At 38.1% G+C, this 14,650-nt stretch overlaps 3 protein-coding genes and 1 pseudogene across 3 annotated transcripts; all 4 read right to left on the reverse strand.

Annotated features, from left to right (window-relative positions):
- Positions 1–77: 77 nt before the first annotated feature.
- On the reverse strand, positions 78–10,685 carry LOC111210766 (type I inositol polyphosphate 5-phosphatase 12-like). Its single transcript, XM_048752683.1, has 13 exons — positions 9,626–10,685; positions 9,280–9,532; positions 8,398–9,199; positions 8,203–8,330; positions 7,894–7,978; positions 7,642–7,807; positions 7,515–7,555; positions 7,177–7,444; positions 6,976–7,099; positions 6,064–6,424; positions 2,691–5,978; positions 1,965–2,575; positions 78–431 (listed from the first exon to the last, which is right to left on the reverse strand). Exons 1-11 carry the CDS (start codon positions 10,473–10,475, stop codon positions 5,148–5,150), a joined length of 3,909 nt encoding a protein of 1,302 aa, XP_048608640.1. The 5' UTR covers positions 10,476–10,685; the 3' UTR covers positions 78–431; positions 1,965–2,575; positions 2,691–5,147.
- LOC125582942 (glutathione S-transferase T3-like) lies at positions 669–1,556 on the reverse strand. Its single transcript, XM_048749412.1, has 2 exons — positions 1,248–1,556; positions 669–1,172 (listed from the first exon to the last, which is right to left on the reverse strand). Exons 1-2 carry the CDS (start codon positions 1,554–1,556, stop codon positions 669–671), a joined length of 813 nt encoding a protein of 270 aa, XP_048605369.1.
- A 445-nt stretch (positions 10,686–11,130) lies between the features above and the next one.
- LOC125584334 lies at positions 11,131–12,948 on the reverse strand (annotated as a pseudogene).
- LOC125584332 lies at positions 12,481–14,612 on the reverse strand. Its single transcript, XM_048752685.1, has 6 exons — positions 14,374–14,612; positions 13,540–13,725; positions 13,294–13,410; positions 13,066–13,215; positions 12,901–12,959; positions 12,481–12,811 (listed from the first exon to the last, which is right to left on the reverse strand). Exons 1-6 carry the CDS (start codon positions 14,584–14,586, stop codon positions 12,676–12,678), a joined length of 861 nt encoding a protein of 286 aa, XP_048608642.1. The 5' UTR covers positions 14,587–14,612; the 3' UTR covers positions 12,481–12,675.
- Positions 14,613–14,650: the final 38 nt, after the last annotated feature.

A 14,650-nucleotide genomic window follows, 5' to 3' on the forward strand; every position in this document is an offset into this window, starting at 1 on the left:
AAAGCTGAATACAAAGGTTGGGAAAACAAGCCTTTATAAGATGAATGCCAAAGTCATAAGTGATACAAAGCTGAATAGAGAGACAACGAGCCTTTATAAGACTTAAAAATAAGAGAAAAGCTGAGGTTTGATAACCAAGTCTGTGACATAAACTTACAAAACATTACACAATCAAACAAAAGCTCATTACACGGGACTTTACAAGACCATTTCAGTCCGTGACACATAAAACAAATACATTACACAATCAAACAAAAGCTCATTTCAGTTCGTGATCAAACATGACTTCAAAGAGCTCATTGCAGTCCGTGATCAAACATGACTTCAAACATGACTCCCACGTCCGTGACTCGTGTTCTCACTTCAAACAAGACTTCAGAAACAAAACATGACTTCCACACCCAAGCTCCCGTCTTGTGTCATGTTACCTGCTGAGAAAAAAATAACAATGTATATGAAACAGAGACATAAACAAGAAACACAAGATACATAACAACACCACACAAGAAACTTAAAAGTAGTTAAGAACAGGACCGTTAATTCCATTAAAGAACATCATCACACATGATACATAAACAAGAAACACAAGATACAGAACAAGAACAAGAAGCAGAATAACAACAAGAAACAGAATATGAAACATAGAGACTCGTTTTCAACATGCTAAACTAATTAGCCAACATTTCCGTGATTAACTTCTTCTTTAGAGTTACTTCTTCTTCAGATAATGGCTCTGTTTTTGCAATGAGTCTGTCTAGCAGACCCAGCTTGGACAGTCTTTCCTTGCATGTCAAGTCTTTCTCTTTGAGAGACCACATGGTCTGGAACTCGGAGAGAGCTTTGCCATCCTCCATACTTCTCTTACTACTTCCTCCTTTAGCTGCCTTAACACCAACAGGACGTTTGGTGGGTGGATCATCTAGATTGATAGTTCCTTGAGAGCTTTCAGATTGTGCACCATCCTCACACCATCTCTTTTTAGAGCTACCATCAAGCTTAGTAGTTGCAAGTTCACACCATTTCTGTTCGTTTAGCAACTCCTCCCATGCGTGGTGAAGGTTGAATTTGATCTTGTGATCGTTATAAAAGATTTCGTGTGCAAGTTTAACAACATCACTGTCGTTCTGCCCACTTGTTTTCTGTCTTGTTGCAGCCTCATATGAGCCACAAAACTTGGAAACAAGATCGTTAATCTTCTACCACTTTTGCTTACACTGAATAGCCTCTCGCTTTTCACCGTTTACAACCTTTGGTGAGGCTGCATAGTAAGCTGCTATTCGTTTCCAGAAAGCTCCCGCCTTTTGCTCATTGCCTACCACGGGATCCTTGCTCGTGTTCAACCATGAGCTTATGAGCACTACATCCTCTGTGGGAGTCCATTTCTTTCTTTCTTTGCGCTCGGTAGGTGTGTCTTCACCGAAGGTTGAAGTTGCAGTAGACTGACTATTAAAGATAGGGAGGCGCGATAAACCCTCATAACGAAACGGCTCTTGTTGACTGCTCAAAAGGTCAACAAAACACGAGTTCTGATGACTATATGGATTCGTAGAATCCATATCCTAAAGAAGAGAGAAATAAGAAGTAATCTGAAAGAAGCGAGAAAGAAGAAGTAATGTGAAGAAGAGATAAAGAAGTAGTAATGTGGAGAAGAGAGAAAGAAGAAGATCCGAGTTTAATAGAAGAGAAGAGAAAGAAGCATTCATCACACACGTCCTAAACAAGCATTCGACATTACTCTTGGATTTGAGTTGAGTTAAGATGAGTTGACATGAATCTACCATATTTATTACATTGCACACAGTCCTAATGTTAAACTAAACCTACCATTGATGATCACACGCGTTTTAACTAACCATAACCTAACTCTAACAAGCATTTATTAACTGCATCTATCAACTACCATCCACAGTAAAGCAATAAAGGAAAATGCAAGACTTGAAGAAGACAAAGTTTGGCAAATTTACCTCACCGAGAGGCGCCGGTAATGGTTGCTTCTCCAAGACAGGTGATGTGTTTTATCCTGTGCCACAACAAGCTCAACCACCAATAGAGGACTCGCAAAAGAATGAAAACATTAAAAGGAATTAATGAACATAATGAATAATCTATGTACAAGGTTAAGTTAAAGACAGAGATCTGATAAGAGCTTCAAGATGATGCTATTCTATTATGCAAATACACACACTAATACACACACGAATAGACAAGCAAAACAGAACAAGCATAAGAGCTTCAAGATGATGTTATACTATTAGGCAAATAGACACACGAGTAGAAGCCTTGCAGAACTATCAAGACATTAAAAAGAATTACTTAACAGAGATCATTTACTAGATCAACTCATTACACAAAGCTCTTAACTTGATGCTAGCCTCCCACAAGACTAAATCAGTTAATTAGCAGAGATCATTCACTAGATTAACTCAATTTAAACCTCCCGCAAGACTAAATCAGTTAATTAGCAACAAAACAATCCGCTCCTAATTAAGCCTCCAACAAGACTAAAGCATGAATCTTTACCTCGACAAAGGCTTCAAGATCCACAAAAATGCAAGGATCCCTTGAACGAACCCACCTGCAACAAACAAAACAGCACAAACCCCCTTGTTCAAAACCAAGAAACTGAATCGTCTACACGAAAACAATTTAAAAAATCGAATCTACTAAATAGAAGAAATATCAATTCTTACGTTGATGAAATTGCAGGATCGATGGGAAGCAAACACAGAAGAAGGAAGATAAGGGATTCTGGTTTTGGTTCTGGTTATGTAGAAGACTAGAGTTTTGGGAGTGAAGCTAGAGAAGGAGAGTGGAGATCGAGTTTGGGCTGACAGAATAGCTAGAGAAGAAGGCGATGAGATTGCATGCGGAGGATGGCATCAGCTTGGCGACGGATTAGACTCGTTGTCCTTCGGAAAACACGAGAGAAGAGAGAAGCGGAGAAGACGAAGAAAGAAAGAAACGAAGAAAAAAATATATTAATAAATCCTCCTCTCCTCGTTAGCTGACACGTGCCCATAAAACCCATTTTATAAGCGGTTCCGAAAATTCCCCATTAAGGATCGGTTACATACAATTTAATTTCTTTTCATTTAATTAAATGCACCATAACTCTTAAAACCCCCAACAGAAACCGGGATAAAGGTGTTCTAAGGTAGCAACCAAGTGATTTAAGCCTCTTGCTTATAGATCCTTCATCATTAGCAATTTTGTTGATTCAAATAGGCAACTTAAATAAGAACAGATCAATGCTTGAAAAAGAACGAGGAACCTAATATTCAATGGTCACGACTCACATTGGCAATGAATGCTTGCTACCTATGTAATATGCATGATGATTTGCGGAGAGTGGGGACACAATATCAATGCTGAAAATTCATGTGGCCAATTATTTTAGCAAACGATTGGCTTTTAGAGATATTTTTGTTTTGCCAGAAAACAGAGATTGTTTTTTTTTGGAGGAAAACAAAGATTAGGTACTAGTGAAAATTCATTAAATAAAAATAGGAAAATGTCGTGTAAAATATAAATAGCAAAAGAAAAGAAAAGAGTTTATGCTACGGTAAATAATCAAATTATTTCTGAAATATGTGATATTGTGTTCCCACTCACCATAAATCATCCTCTTATGTTAGATGATACCAACAATGTTTCATAATCAATCTCCGAGTAATTGTGTAAGAATTAAAATTAATCTCTTCTGAAATATATGTGATGTAAAGGTTAACGATGGTGGCGTGGAACATGGTTACGTTATATATATATAACATGGTTACGTTACGAACGTTGGTGGAATTAATACGGAGGAAATATTGGGCCAATTTCTTTTAGATATAGTTAACGTTGTCGAAATCTATCGTCATCTCTGTTAAAAAAAGTATGATTAAATCAAATGTTTGACTTAAGTTGATTATTGTTCAAAAAAAAAAAGAGTCAAACATTTGATTTAATCATACGTTTTTCAAGTTCATGCACTTCAATTGACGTAATATTAACAAGAAATACAAGATGAAATGATCAATTAAGTTATTAACTGGTCAATTATACTTTTCCAGTAATTTCTTTATTAATTCATCAAGGTCAATGAAAGGATCATGATGCGCCGTAATAATATTAGCTGCATGTTCAAGGATCGAAGTTGAGTGCGACTCAATCTTTCCTTATACCTAGATGAAAACTTGCGTACGTAGAATAGGATAAGCTTGTAGCCTAAGTTATTTACGTTGTTAATCCACTCTTGATTATATGTTATGGTCATATATCTGATTCCCACCACCATCTTGATTATATTTGAAGGTAGACCAATCATTAGCACCGAGTTAAGTTTGAAAACTCGATAACGATAAAAACAAAATAAATCTGAAAACTCTAGTCACACAGTGTGATAGTCAAGACCAAAGTCCAACACAGATTGCCTCCACGTCCAAGCTTCAGCTGGTGTGACCATAACCGATAACACGTTTCAAAGCGGAGACCACCGTGAGTCTAAACTCAACTTCGGTCCAGGCCATGGAATCAGGTATGACAACTAACAATGACTTGGAAAGCAAGATTTCAATATTTTGAAGATACTGATTAGATTTCAGTATTGGGAGTCTAGGGAAAGACACTAATGAAGTTGGAGAACATAACATAACGTTGGTGAGCTCTGTTTTTTTTCCGGGTTCGGATCAAGACATGGGCTAGACAAAGCACAGGTTTTGTTAGAAACGTTTTGTTTCAGAACCTGGTCATGAAAAACTTTTAGTATCCGATCTTTGTCGATCAGAAATATTGTCCGACTCATCAAGGTTGTCCTAAACAGGTAAAACAATTAAAAATGTATTGAAGATGAGATTGTAACTCATTTAGAGTTATATCCAGCATTCAAATCAAGGATTCATATCCCTAATCCCCGGAAATTCGAACATATAAGACTCAAAACTAAGCAAAAAGACTGAACCAGAAACATTGAAATGGTCATCCTAAGCTTACGTACTTATATATAATTAAGAAAAACTTAAAACATTATGAATGTTAAAAATGAAAAGAGTACAAATCAAAGTTGGTATCTGAATGTAAAATACAAACAAGTGAGCGTTGGTATATTCTACAGTTTTAAGTAGGTTCGTACTTAGTGTATATTTACTGGTCTCTTGAAACCCAAGTCAACGTTTGTTGTGGCCACTCCGGCTCTCCTCCCCCGTTGACGAGTTACTACTGTTCTTCTTCCAGCTCTGGCACTTGTACGAGGTCGTGTCTCCTTCACTCTTGTTTTCACTTTGTGACGTGTAGGAACTTGTATCTCCTTCGTTCTTCTTCCCACTCTGAAACTTGCAAGAGCTTGAATCTCCTTCACTCTTCTTCTGAGGTTTGGAGCTTGAATCTCCTTCGCTTTCCTTTTGAGACTTGGAGCTCAAGTCTCCATCATCCTTCTTCTGAGACTTGGAGTTGGAATCTCCATCACTCTTCTTCTGACACTTGGAGTTGGAATCTCCCTCATTCTTATTTTGACACTTGGAGTTGGAATCTCCATCACTCTTCTTCTGAGTCTTGGAGTTGGAATCTCCATCGCTCTTCTTCTGAGACTTGGAGTTGGAGTCTCCTTTGTTCTTCTTTTGAGACTTTGAACTGGAGTCTCCATCACTCTTCTTCTGAGTCTTGGAGCTAGAATCTCCTTTATTCTTCTTTTGAGACTTGGAGCCAGAGTCTCCTTCGTTCTTCTTCAAACCCGTGGATTTGGAGTTAGATGGGATGGAGTCAACCCTAAGATTCTTAGCCGAGAAGCAGTGACGAACATGAACCTTATGGCACACAGTCTCAGTTGAACAACTTCCTTGCACATTCACCACAAGTATTGCTTCTTTATCCCATGTGTCCTCACACCACCAAGTCTCAGGAATCCCATCTACAAACTCCTCCAATGTATGGAACTCCTCATGGTGAACCGTGACCTCCACGGAACTATCCGGTTTTATAGTTCCTGCAGCTGGCATCACCTGGAAAGAATAAACAAGACCAAAAAAACACTTAACAAGACAAGTCTTGAGAGAGAATCTTGATCAAGACTTTGATCGTTAATACCTCAAGCCACCGTGGGAAACCGAACGAGACAAAAGGATGTAACTCCAACTTATCTTCATCTTCTCCCAACGTACTATGACTTTCACATAAGATCCTGAACACAGCATTCTCCTTGACACATTTGTTGGTGATGCGAAGTACAAAGGTATCTTGGTTCTGGAGAACAATGTTGTTGCTGCTGAGAACTGTCTCCGGAACATAACGTAGATCGTTAAGCAACGCTATGACTTTCTCATTGGTCCTGATGATCCTCCCAAACTCTTGTCTCCTTACTGATCTATCAACATGCTCTATCTTCACATGGAATTTGCAACGGACAGGTTTGTGATCGCTCTCTGTCACGTCCATACAAGCATCATACCTGTCCATAAACCGCACCACAACAAAACTGTTAGAAATCTCTTGAGAAGATAAGAGCTTTAATCTTTGTGTTAAGATATATAAGCAGTCGAAATCCAACCTCGTAATATTAGACAAAAGAAAGCCTAATTTATAAGTTTGTCTAACTCCATTTAATATGAAGTCTTTTGGAGAGAAGTCTTTCCAGAAACAAATTTTTTTTTTTTTACTGATAAGGACAATATCATACTAATCGAAGAATTGGACATCTATTGATGGACATCTCTTGAATATGTGAGGCCAAAAGTTCTATGATCACTGGTTTGAAAGGAAGATTGTTAAGATAAATAATTAATCCAGGTCATACATTGAATGTGTAATATATAATATTTGTCTAATTCTCAAAGAGTTGGGCATCTAATGATGGATCCGACACTACTAGAGTGGTGACGGACATCTGGTTCTAGTAGAGTGTGGTATAGGGAAATATATCTCTGGTTCTAGTAGAGCGTTTTGCCCAAAAAAGTCTTCTGGTCCATAACAACACTTAGTAACATGGAAATAAAAGCTTACATCATGATTGAAGCAACGACAGGACAGTCTAGACTGCATTCAGATTCTGGACTGGTGCGTGTGTCTCTGTATATTACTCTATCACACCATGCAGGAATACGCTTTTTCTCACCTGAATCATAACCTGAGGAAGAGAGGGTTAATGATAAACTTTATAACACTCAATATGCTATACACACACTTGGAAAACTTTATGTGTACCTCCTAATCCAGGTCGGTGTCTTTCAAATTTATAAGTTGGAGGGAATGTGATTATCGCTTCACGCATTCCTTGGAAGACTTTTCCAGCTTTCATCTCTGCCCTAAGCTGATCTTTTTCTCTAAGCCAATCAAAGCTTCTTTGTGAGACAAAGTCTCTAGCTTCATCATATGATATATCAAAGAGCCTGTAGTTGAAATCACCAAAAAATACAACCATGTCTGCCTCAGCTAGGTCTTGTTTTGTCTCTTCTGTGTTGACGATTACATTCTGCAGAAAGTTCGACGAGTGTAAGGCAAGCTAGAAACTAGACATGATGAAGAACAAGAAGAGGGCTTACATTTGCGCTTTTTGTGGTATGAGAACACGTAGTCACACCAGCTGCAAAAGGTTAAAAGGCATGAGATATACACAAGCCAATGCCTTCAACAAAGAGAAGAGAGGTAAAAATGGGCATAGAGATATACCAGCTGGTGCGTTATTAGCATTTGATGACCGTGAAAATGACATTGTTTTGTAGATGTGATCAAAATCAGCATTTCTGCGGTTGACAGCTTCTAAATGTGCAGCCAAGTGACAGTTGATGAAGCACATGATCCTATCAAAGACCCTAATTCTCAAGCCTACACCTCCCTGGTTTGACATACAAAGTAAATCAGGTAGCATGCCTTTGTACAAAACGCTAGAAGAAAAGGTAATGAGACATAAGGAATACATACCTTGTTACCAATTGCACGTCCAAAACCACATGGAACTGCTGCTACATCAATGTCACCTACATGTGTTCTCAGATTCTTCCTCACCCTGAATTGAAATCAAAACATTTCAGGACACCACCATCATGATTAAACGTTCACTAAAAAAAATTCCTTTTGAAGCAAAGCATTTATTAAGAAAAATAGAGAAAATAAAGAAGCTTAATACAAAAGCGGAAAAAAAAATCATAATAACTTGGTCCCAGGCAATCAACTATTATACGCAGAATGAATGGCCATACTATCAGTATAATGGATTGTTTTCAAACTCACCAAAGTGATATGAGCAAACCAGCTAACTGCCTTGATCCCATGCGTTCAAACACTGCTTTCTCATCTAAGGTCTTCCCTATTGTGTCTATCCAATACTGCCCTATAGAACTTCCTTCATTTCCCCCTACCTAATATAGAAACAAAAGGTTAAACATAACATAACTAAGATATTGTCTCTTTCAACTATTGTCTCACCGATTCTTTAGCTGCTGACATTGCCAAAAAACCAGCACCCATCTCTACTTCTTGCAAACCTACAACCAGAATACCAACATCTGACGCTACAGAGCCTAACCAAGACATAAGTGCATCATGTGAAGCTTTTCCTTGTCCAACATTCCATGAACCGATCAAAATCCTAACACTATCTGTCTGTGCATAAGTCCGTTCTTTTTCAGACAGTTCTGATCTTATTATCCCATCAAGAGGCCCAGGAGAAATCACATGCCATCCACGTATACCACCATGAGTGGCTAAGCTGAAAATATAACCATTAGCTGCTGCCATCTTTATCACTGCGTTATTATGTGCAACCCATCCGGCTATTAAGTTTCCTTCAAGATCAATTATCTGAATGTGACCACTAACATAACCAATGTATATTCTTTCCCCAAAAGTGCAGAAACACAACACAGCACACTGGTGGTGATGGAAATCTTGCAACCTGTTTCCATTTCCGTCCCATTGTACAAGCAAACCGTTTGTGCATCCGGTCCAAACCATGCCATCTCCGGCTAATACAATTGCTTCTGTTCTTTTAGCATCTTCGTTTGCTCCTCCTCTTGTTGCAACTCTTCTAACAGCATCCGCAGCTCCCATGATAGCATTCCTTGAGCGCTGCAAGAACCCATGTGGCTTGTCCTTTTTAGAATTGGAAGCAATCTTAACCTTTGTCTCATCTTCTGGTGGCTGATCCTGCCCTGATGGCATTTCGACGCGGTTTTCAGTCTGACCTTCTGTGTTGAAAACTTTCAGTAGCTCCTTTGTGCGACCATCCCTGCAAAGATATTGACACCTCCTTTAGAAAATCACAGCTAAGAAGATAGAAGCATCAACTTTTATGTATCATATACTCACCACAAGGAGAAGGTGTGAAGCTGAGCAGCCCATACTTTAGATCTTACATTATCAGCTAACAAAGATTTGACTTCAGAGGAAGATATGCTGCAGTTACCATTAACAGTAACTTGAGCCTTGAGATCAATCCCTGACTTCTCCACCAACAAAGCAGCCATATGTTTCTCCTCTAATCTAATAGAAAGTGATTTCTCCATAGTTTCCCATGTCCATATCTTGATCATACCACCTTCTGAACATGACCATAAATCACCTACATTTTCCAGTTACAAACTTATGAATTTAAGTTTAAATTTAGCGTTTATAAACTAAAATAAAAATTTTATTTGATTTGGAGAGAGATTACCATAAGAACTCATGATTATGGAATTTACAGGACCCTTATGAGCTTGCCAAGAGAGGCCTTCACTGAAAGGAGTATCATCCTCACCATCATCACTTTTATTACCAGGTCCATGATCCATCTTCCATGACATAATCTTACCATCCTTGTGACCACTCCAAACAACCCTATTCCCATTGTCAACCATCAAACAAGTGGTGGGTGAAGTACTCGCCGACTCATGAAACGGTGCAGCATCCTCATCTCCTCTCCTTACACGTCCGCTTAGACCACACCCTGGCTCGAACGCGTCATCAAAGTTCCAGAACCTAACACCGCTCTCTTGTCCAGCCCACAGTTGTGTTTCTGTACAAGCTATGTTCCTCAAGAATCTCCCAACCTGAGTCTCCTTAAGTGGATGCGGCCTTAGCTCTAAGCAAGGAGGACGCGCCGAGTGCAACGGAGACCGCGTGGGGACTTTGAACATCCCCACGCCTCCTCCAGAGCCTACAAACTCTGGAAGGGGTTGAAAATCTTCTCCGATCTCAGGCTGATGCGTTATTAAGTAATCATCGGAATCGTTGATGTCTCCGGTGAAAGGGAAGGACGAGGAGTTGATGGTGGAGGCGTAAGGGTAGAACTCATCATCGGAAGAATCACCGGAGATACTGCAACCGGAGATGATCTCGGTGAGTTTGGGAATATCATCGAGGCTATGCTGTTGGCGATGGCGGTGGTGACGGACTTTTTGACCGGAGGCACGGAGCTGGTGGCTGTAGGAATGGATTTTACGAGGAGGAGGAACAGAGCTCATGGAGGCGAGGATGTCATCGTCGGTATCAGAGTGGTGGTGGTTGTTGTTGTTAATTTCCATGGAGGAAAGATTGATGAAAGAGAGGAATGAAAGTAAAGAGACGAAGGAGATGAAGAAAATGTAAGAAGAGAGACAAAAGAGAGAGATGAAGCGTAGTGTTCGGGAGAAACATGGTCGAGAGAGTTTGTTTCTCTTCCTCTATCTTTCATTGACAATACGCGCCATTTTCTCCGTTTCGATTTTTATAATAATTATATATTTTAAACCTGGGACCGTGCATAACACTCAAAAGACTACTACTAAACATACAAATTAAAACATTAATGTTGACCGATAATCATAATTACATTCAGACATACATTACTGTACTGCCATTATTCGAGCATGAAATTGTAAACTGGATTTCACATTATACTAAAAAAAGGTTCTAGTTCCGTTTTAGTATGAATTTTTTTTGGGACTGACACGTGGTAACACTTGACTAGTCTAGACCAATTCTGTCGGACCCAAGATATCTATGTATAATTCAAAAAAATTTCATTCAAAAAAAAATATGAAAATAATTGAAATGCATTTATTACATATATTTGAGTAATACATGTGAAATAAATAAAATTATTCATAATATCAATATACATTTTGCAAATAGTATTAAATTTAAAATATGTATAAATTGCATTTGAATATTAAAATGACATTTTCAACACTTTTTACGAAATAGAAGAGGTGACATTTTCTATAAAACAGAATGAGTAAACAGGATGAAATGTTGAATAATACAATTACATACTTAAACAGATATTTATTACCAGTGAGAGAATCACAAAACTTACATAGATAGAAGCTTATGTATAAGCTTATTTAATGATCAACAACGCATCATCACATATCACAAGGTGGAGTGAACGCCACTTCTTCTTCCTCCATCGTCCAATCTTCTCTAATCCCTGAAAGTTGATTCCAAAGGTTACATTATCTTCCTTATCACAAGCCTTAGATTCTTGTTATTATTTACCTTGCGTGTTGTTACAGCAAGTTCGTTATCAGCAATGGAGATTTTCTCAAACCCCAAAGGAATCAAAACATTCTCGTATCTGCACAGTTATAAGACTACAGAGTGAAGATTGTCCACAACGTTTCAGTAGTGTTGCTGTTAGTAAAGAGAGAACATTACTCAGACACAGATACTTTGTAAGGAGCACATCCAGAACGCTCATCCATCTGCAAAAGAAAGCATGTTTTGGTCAGAAAATGTGAGGAAACGTTTCAGAGAAAAGAGATGCTTACAGGAAACATCAATGTTCCATTCGCTGTGCCCATAGAGGTCTCATGCTAGGTTCAAAGGCACAGAAGAAACTGCCAGAATGGTGGTCATATAATGCAGCAGAAGTCTATAATATCCGTATAAAACCATAAAGAGAGATATTAAGATTGTACACATATGTATAGTCGAAAATGAGATCAAATTTTTCAACTGGCTCCCAAGTGAAAAAGTCTTCACTCATGAGGGAGAAGTATTTTGCATTGGGCACAGAGGAAAATCTCTGCATTGAGGTTTAAACAAAATGTGTTAGACCTAAATGCAACATAAAGACTCTTGACTCAATCAGCATAGTTCAATCAAAAATAGAGACTGCATACATATATAAGGTTATGACCATGTTAGAGAAAACTTTATTCAAACCTTTGATGATTGCTCAACCACAGTTTTTGATATATCCAGTCCAACTACATAACGATCAGCGCAGGCCATAGCCACCACATCATAACCCTGCAAAAAAGAAAGACCATGTTTAATTAATGTCTGATTTCAAGCGTTGATTTCAATATTTTACTAATTAGACTCTATAACAACTTATTTTAAAATATAAAAAATCAAAATCAAAATCTTTAAAAGTTGAATAAACAAGATTTTAAAAACTGGATATAAATCACTTATTGAATAACACCAAAATTTACATAAAATTTATAAATATTATATGCAATAACAATAGATTTTAAAATATAATTTAAAATTATTATTCGAATAACAGTGGATTATGTCTAGAGTTAAACTCTATTAAAATAGATGACTGAATAACACTCTCATTGATCCAATTATAACAACATTTTTACAATTGTTCAGTCTAGATGAATAAAACAATAATATCTAGACAAAAAGATGATAAAAACAAGAATATGTTTTGATGTGTTTGATGGAGATTCACCATTTACATCGAGACTTGTATCTTCTCTGGGTTACCAGAAGAAGATAGTGGAATCAATCGAGGTAGAAGAGAGTGACGATCTTGCGAAGATTTTTAGCTTCTTGACATGTCTCCATGAGAAGCTTACTGTCATGAAACGCAAAGCAGATTATTTGTTGTACTTGTGATATGATGTCCATATTACACAGCCTGCACCAAAACAAACGAGAGTACAACGCAGTTTCATTATGTGTATCTGTTCTTGAAGATTAATGTGATGATGAACTAAAATCACGAACCTGCTGGCTTCTAGTAATGGCAAATGATCATTATGTGGCTTTTCTACAACATTTTGTACCTGTGAATGACATAGCAAAAGAGAAGAGTTTTCGGATTGTATATTGGAGATGTAAAGAATCATCCACAACAAGAATCTGACTTTTGGAAGTAGTTTTATTGCTTACTTTAGACAAGAGTTCTTGGCTCTCAGGAGGTTGTTTTTTCAAACTTTGAGGCAAAATGACTGTAAGAAGCTCTGGCATCTCTGCTCGCAATGCACCTCTGATAACAGCTGCATTAGTTCCAGATGCACCTGAAGTATATATGTGATTTTTCTGCAAGAACCAGCTTTAGGTATACTTTAAAGAAAAGACTTGGGGCAAAACACACAGGATGAAGCTGGAATGTCTTACTGTAATGACCATGGCGTAGCTAAGTATCTCAATCAGTTCTTGATGCATGAAACCCATGTTCCTTGTCCCAAAGAAGCCAATTGATCTAGGGCCTTGTTGCTGTATCGCCAATAGCTCCTGTTAATATAAACATGCACGGTTACAGCATAAGACTCACACCCAAATTCTGCCAATCTTACATATATAGCTACAGTATAAAGCATGAAACATTCAGGTAAGGCTGCGTGGAGAAAGTAGTCGTCTTACTTGTATGTAATCTACATCAGCGGCAGGTTTTAGCTCTGAGACTGCAACTGAACCAGATCCTTCAACGATAGCCTGAGCCTGTGTTGGAATCCGGAGGCCGGAATCTTCATCTGACTCAAGCCCACATGTAGCATGATCATCTTCATTTCTCCAAATATCTGGGTTGTCATGGCCTTTAGGAAAGCACTGTACACATCATATAAAAATCAGTAGCGAAAAGCTGAAAGAAAAAAACAAGTGCTTTAGACTATTTGGAAGAGAGACAAGCACAGACTCTCAAGGTCAAATGTTAAGCTCTTTATATATAAACCTATCAAACGTAACGGAAGGCCATGACAATTCCACAAACCGACGATATCTTTTACAAATCAGGATGATGTTTCAAGAAGCAGAGTAAAATGCTTTCAAGTCCAAGCAAATCTGAACGCAATTTAAGTGAATCAAAGTACCAACTCTCGGAAGCAACACGCGTAGCTTCATCAGCAAAACTCTTCATCATGAGAAGACACTATGTAAAAACAGAATGATGTCTCTCTCTAATGAACACTAAAGGCACAGAGACAAAGACACAATCACTGAAGTTTTTGAAATACAAGGAAATTGTATGAACAAGAAGTCAGGCAATAGTTAGGCATTAAAACTGGAGCTGACACCTAACAACTATCTACCATTGAAGAGGAAAGCAATGAGAATAATTAATGCAGAAGACTAAAACTTTTAGGTACATAAGTACAAAACATAAATTATTCTAACACAATCTGTCCAATGCTACCATTGCCCGAAGAACTTAGCAAATAAACTCAAAGAGAACTAAGCAAAACAAACAGACATTACCATGGGAATAGACATAGAGAAGGATCTGAATCGCTGTCTTCTCCCAGGGAAAAGCTGCCACTGGGAAGAACAAGAGGTCGTAGAAGAAGAGGATCGTCGATTAAAGTTGGGGTTTTTCGATCTGAGCAGCGGCGGAGCTTGAAAATCCGGAGAAGGAGAAATCAAGGGAGGTGTAAGAGGCAGAAGGAGCCTCAGAGATAAACACGAACTCATCTATCTTATCCTAACACTTGTCTTGTCGATAGATTTCAAAGTCCTCTTCTATCCTTCAGTGCTT

Source organism: Brassica napus, chromosome C3, assembly GCF_020379485.1.
Source record: "Brassica napus cultivar Da-Ae chromosome C3, Da-Ae, whole genome shotgun sequence".
In the NCBI taxonomy this organism is placed as follows: domain Eukaryota; kingdom Viridiplantae; phylum Streptophyta; class Magnoliopsida; order Brassicales; family Brassicaceae; genus Brassica; species Brassica napus.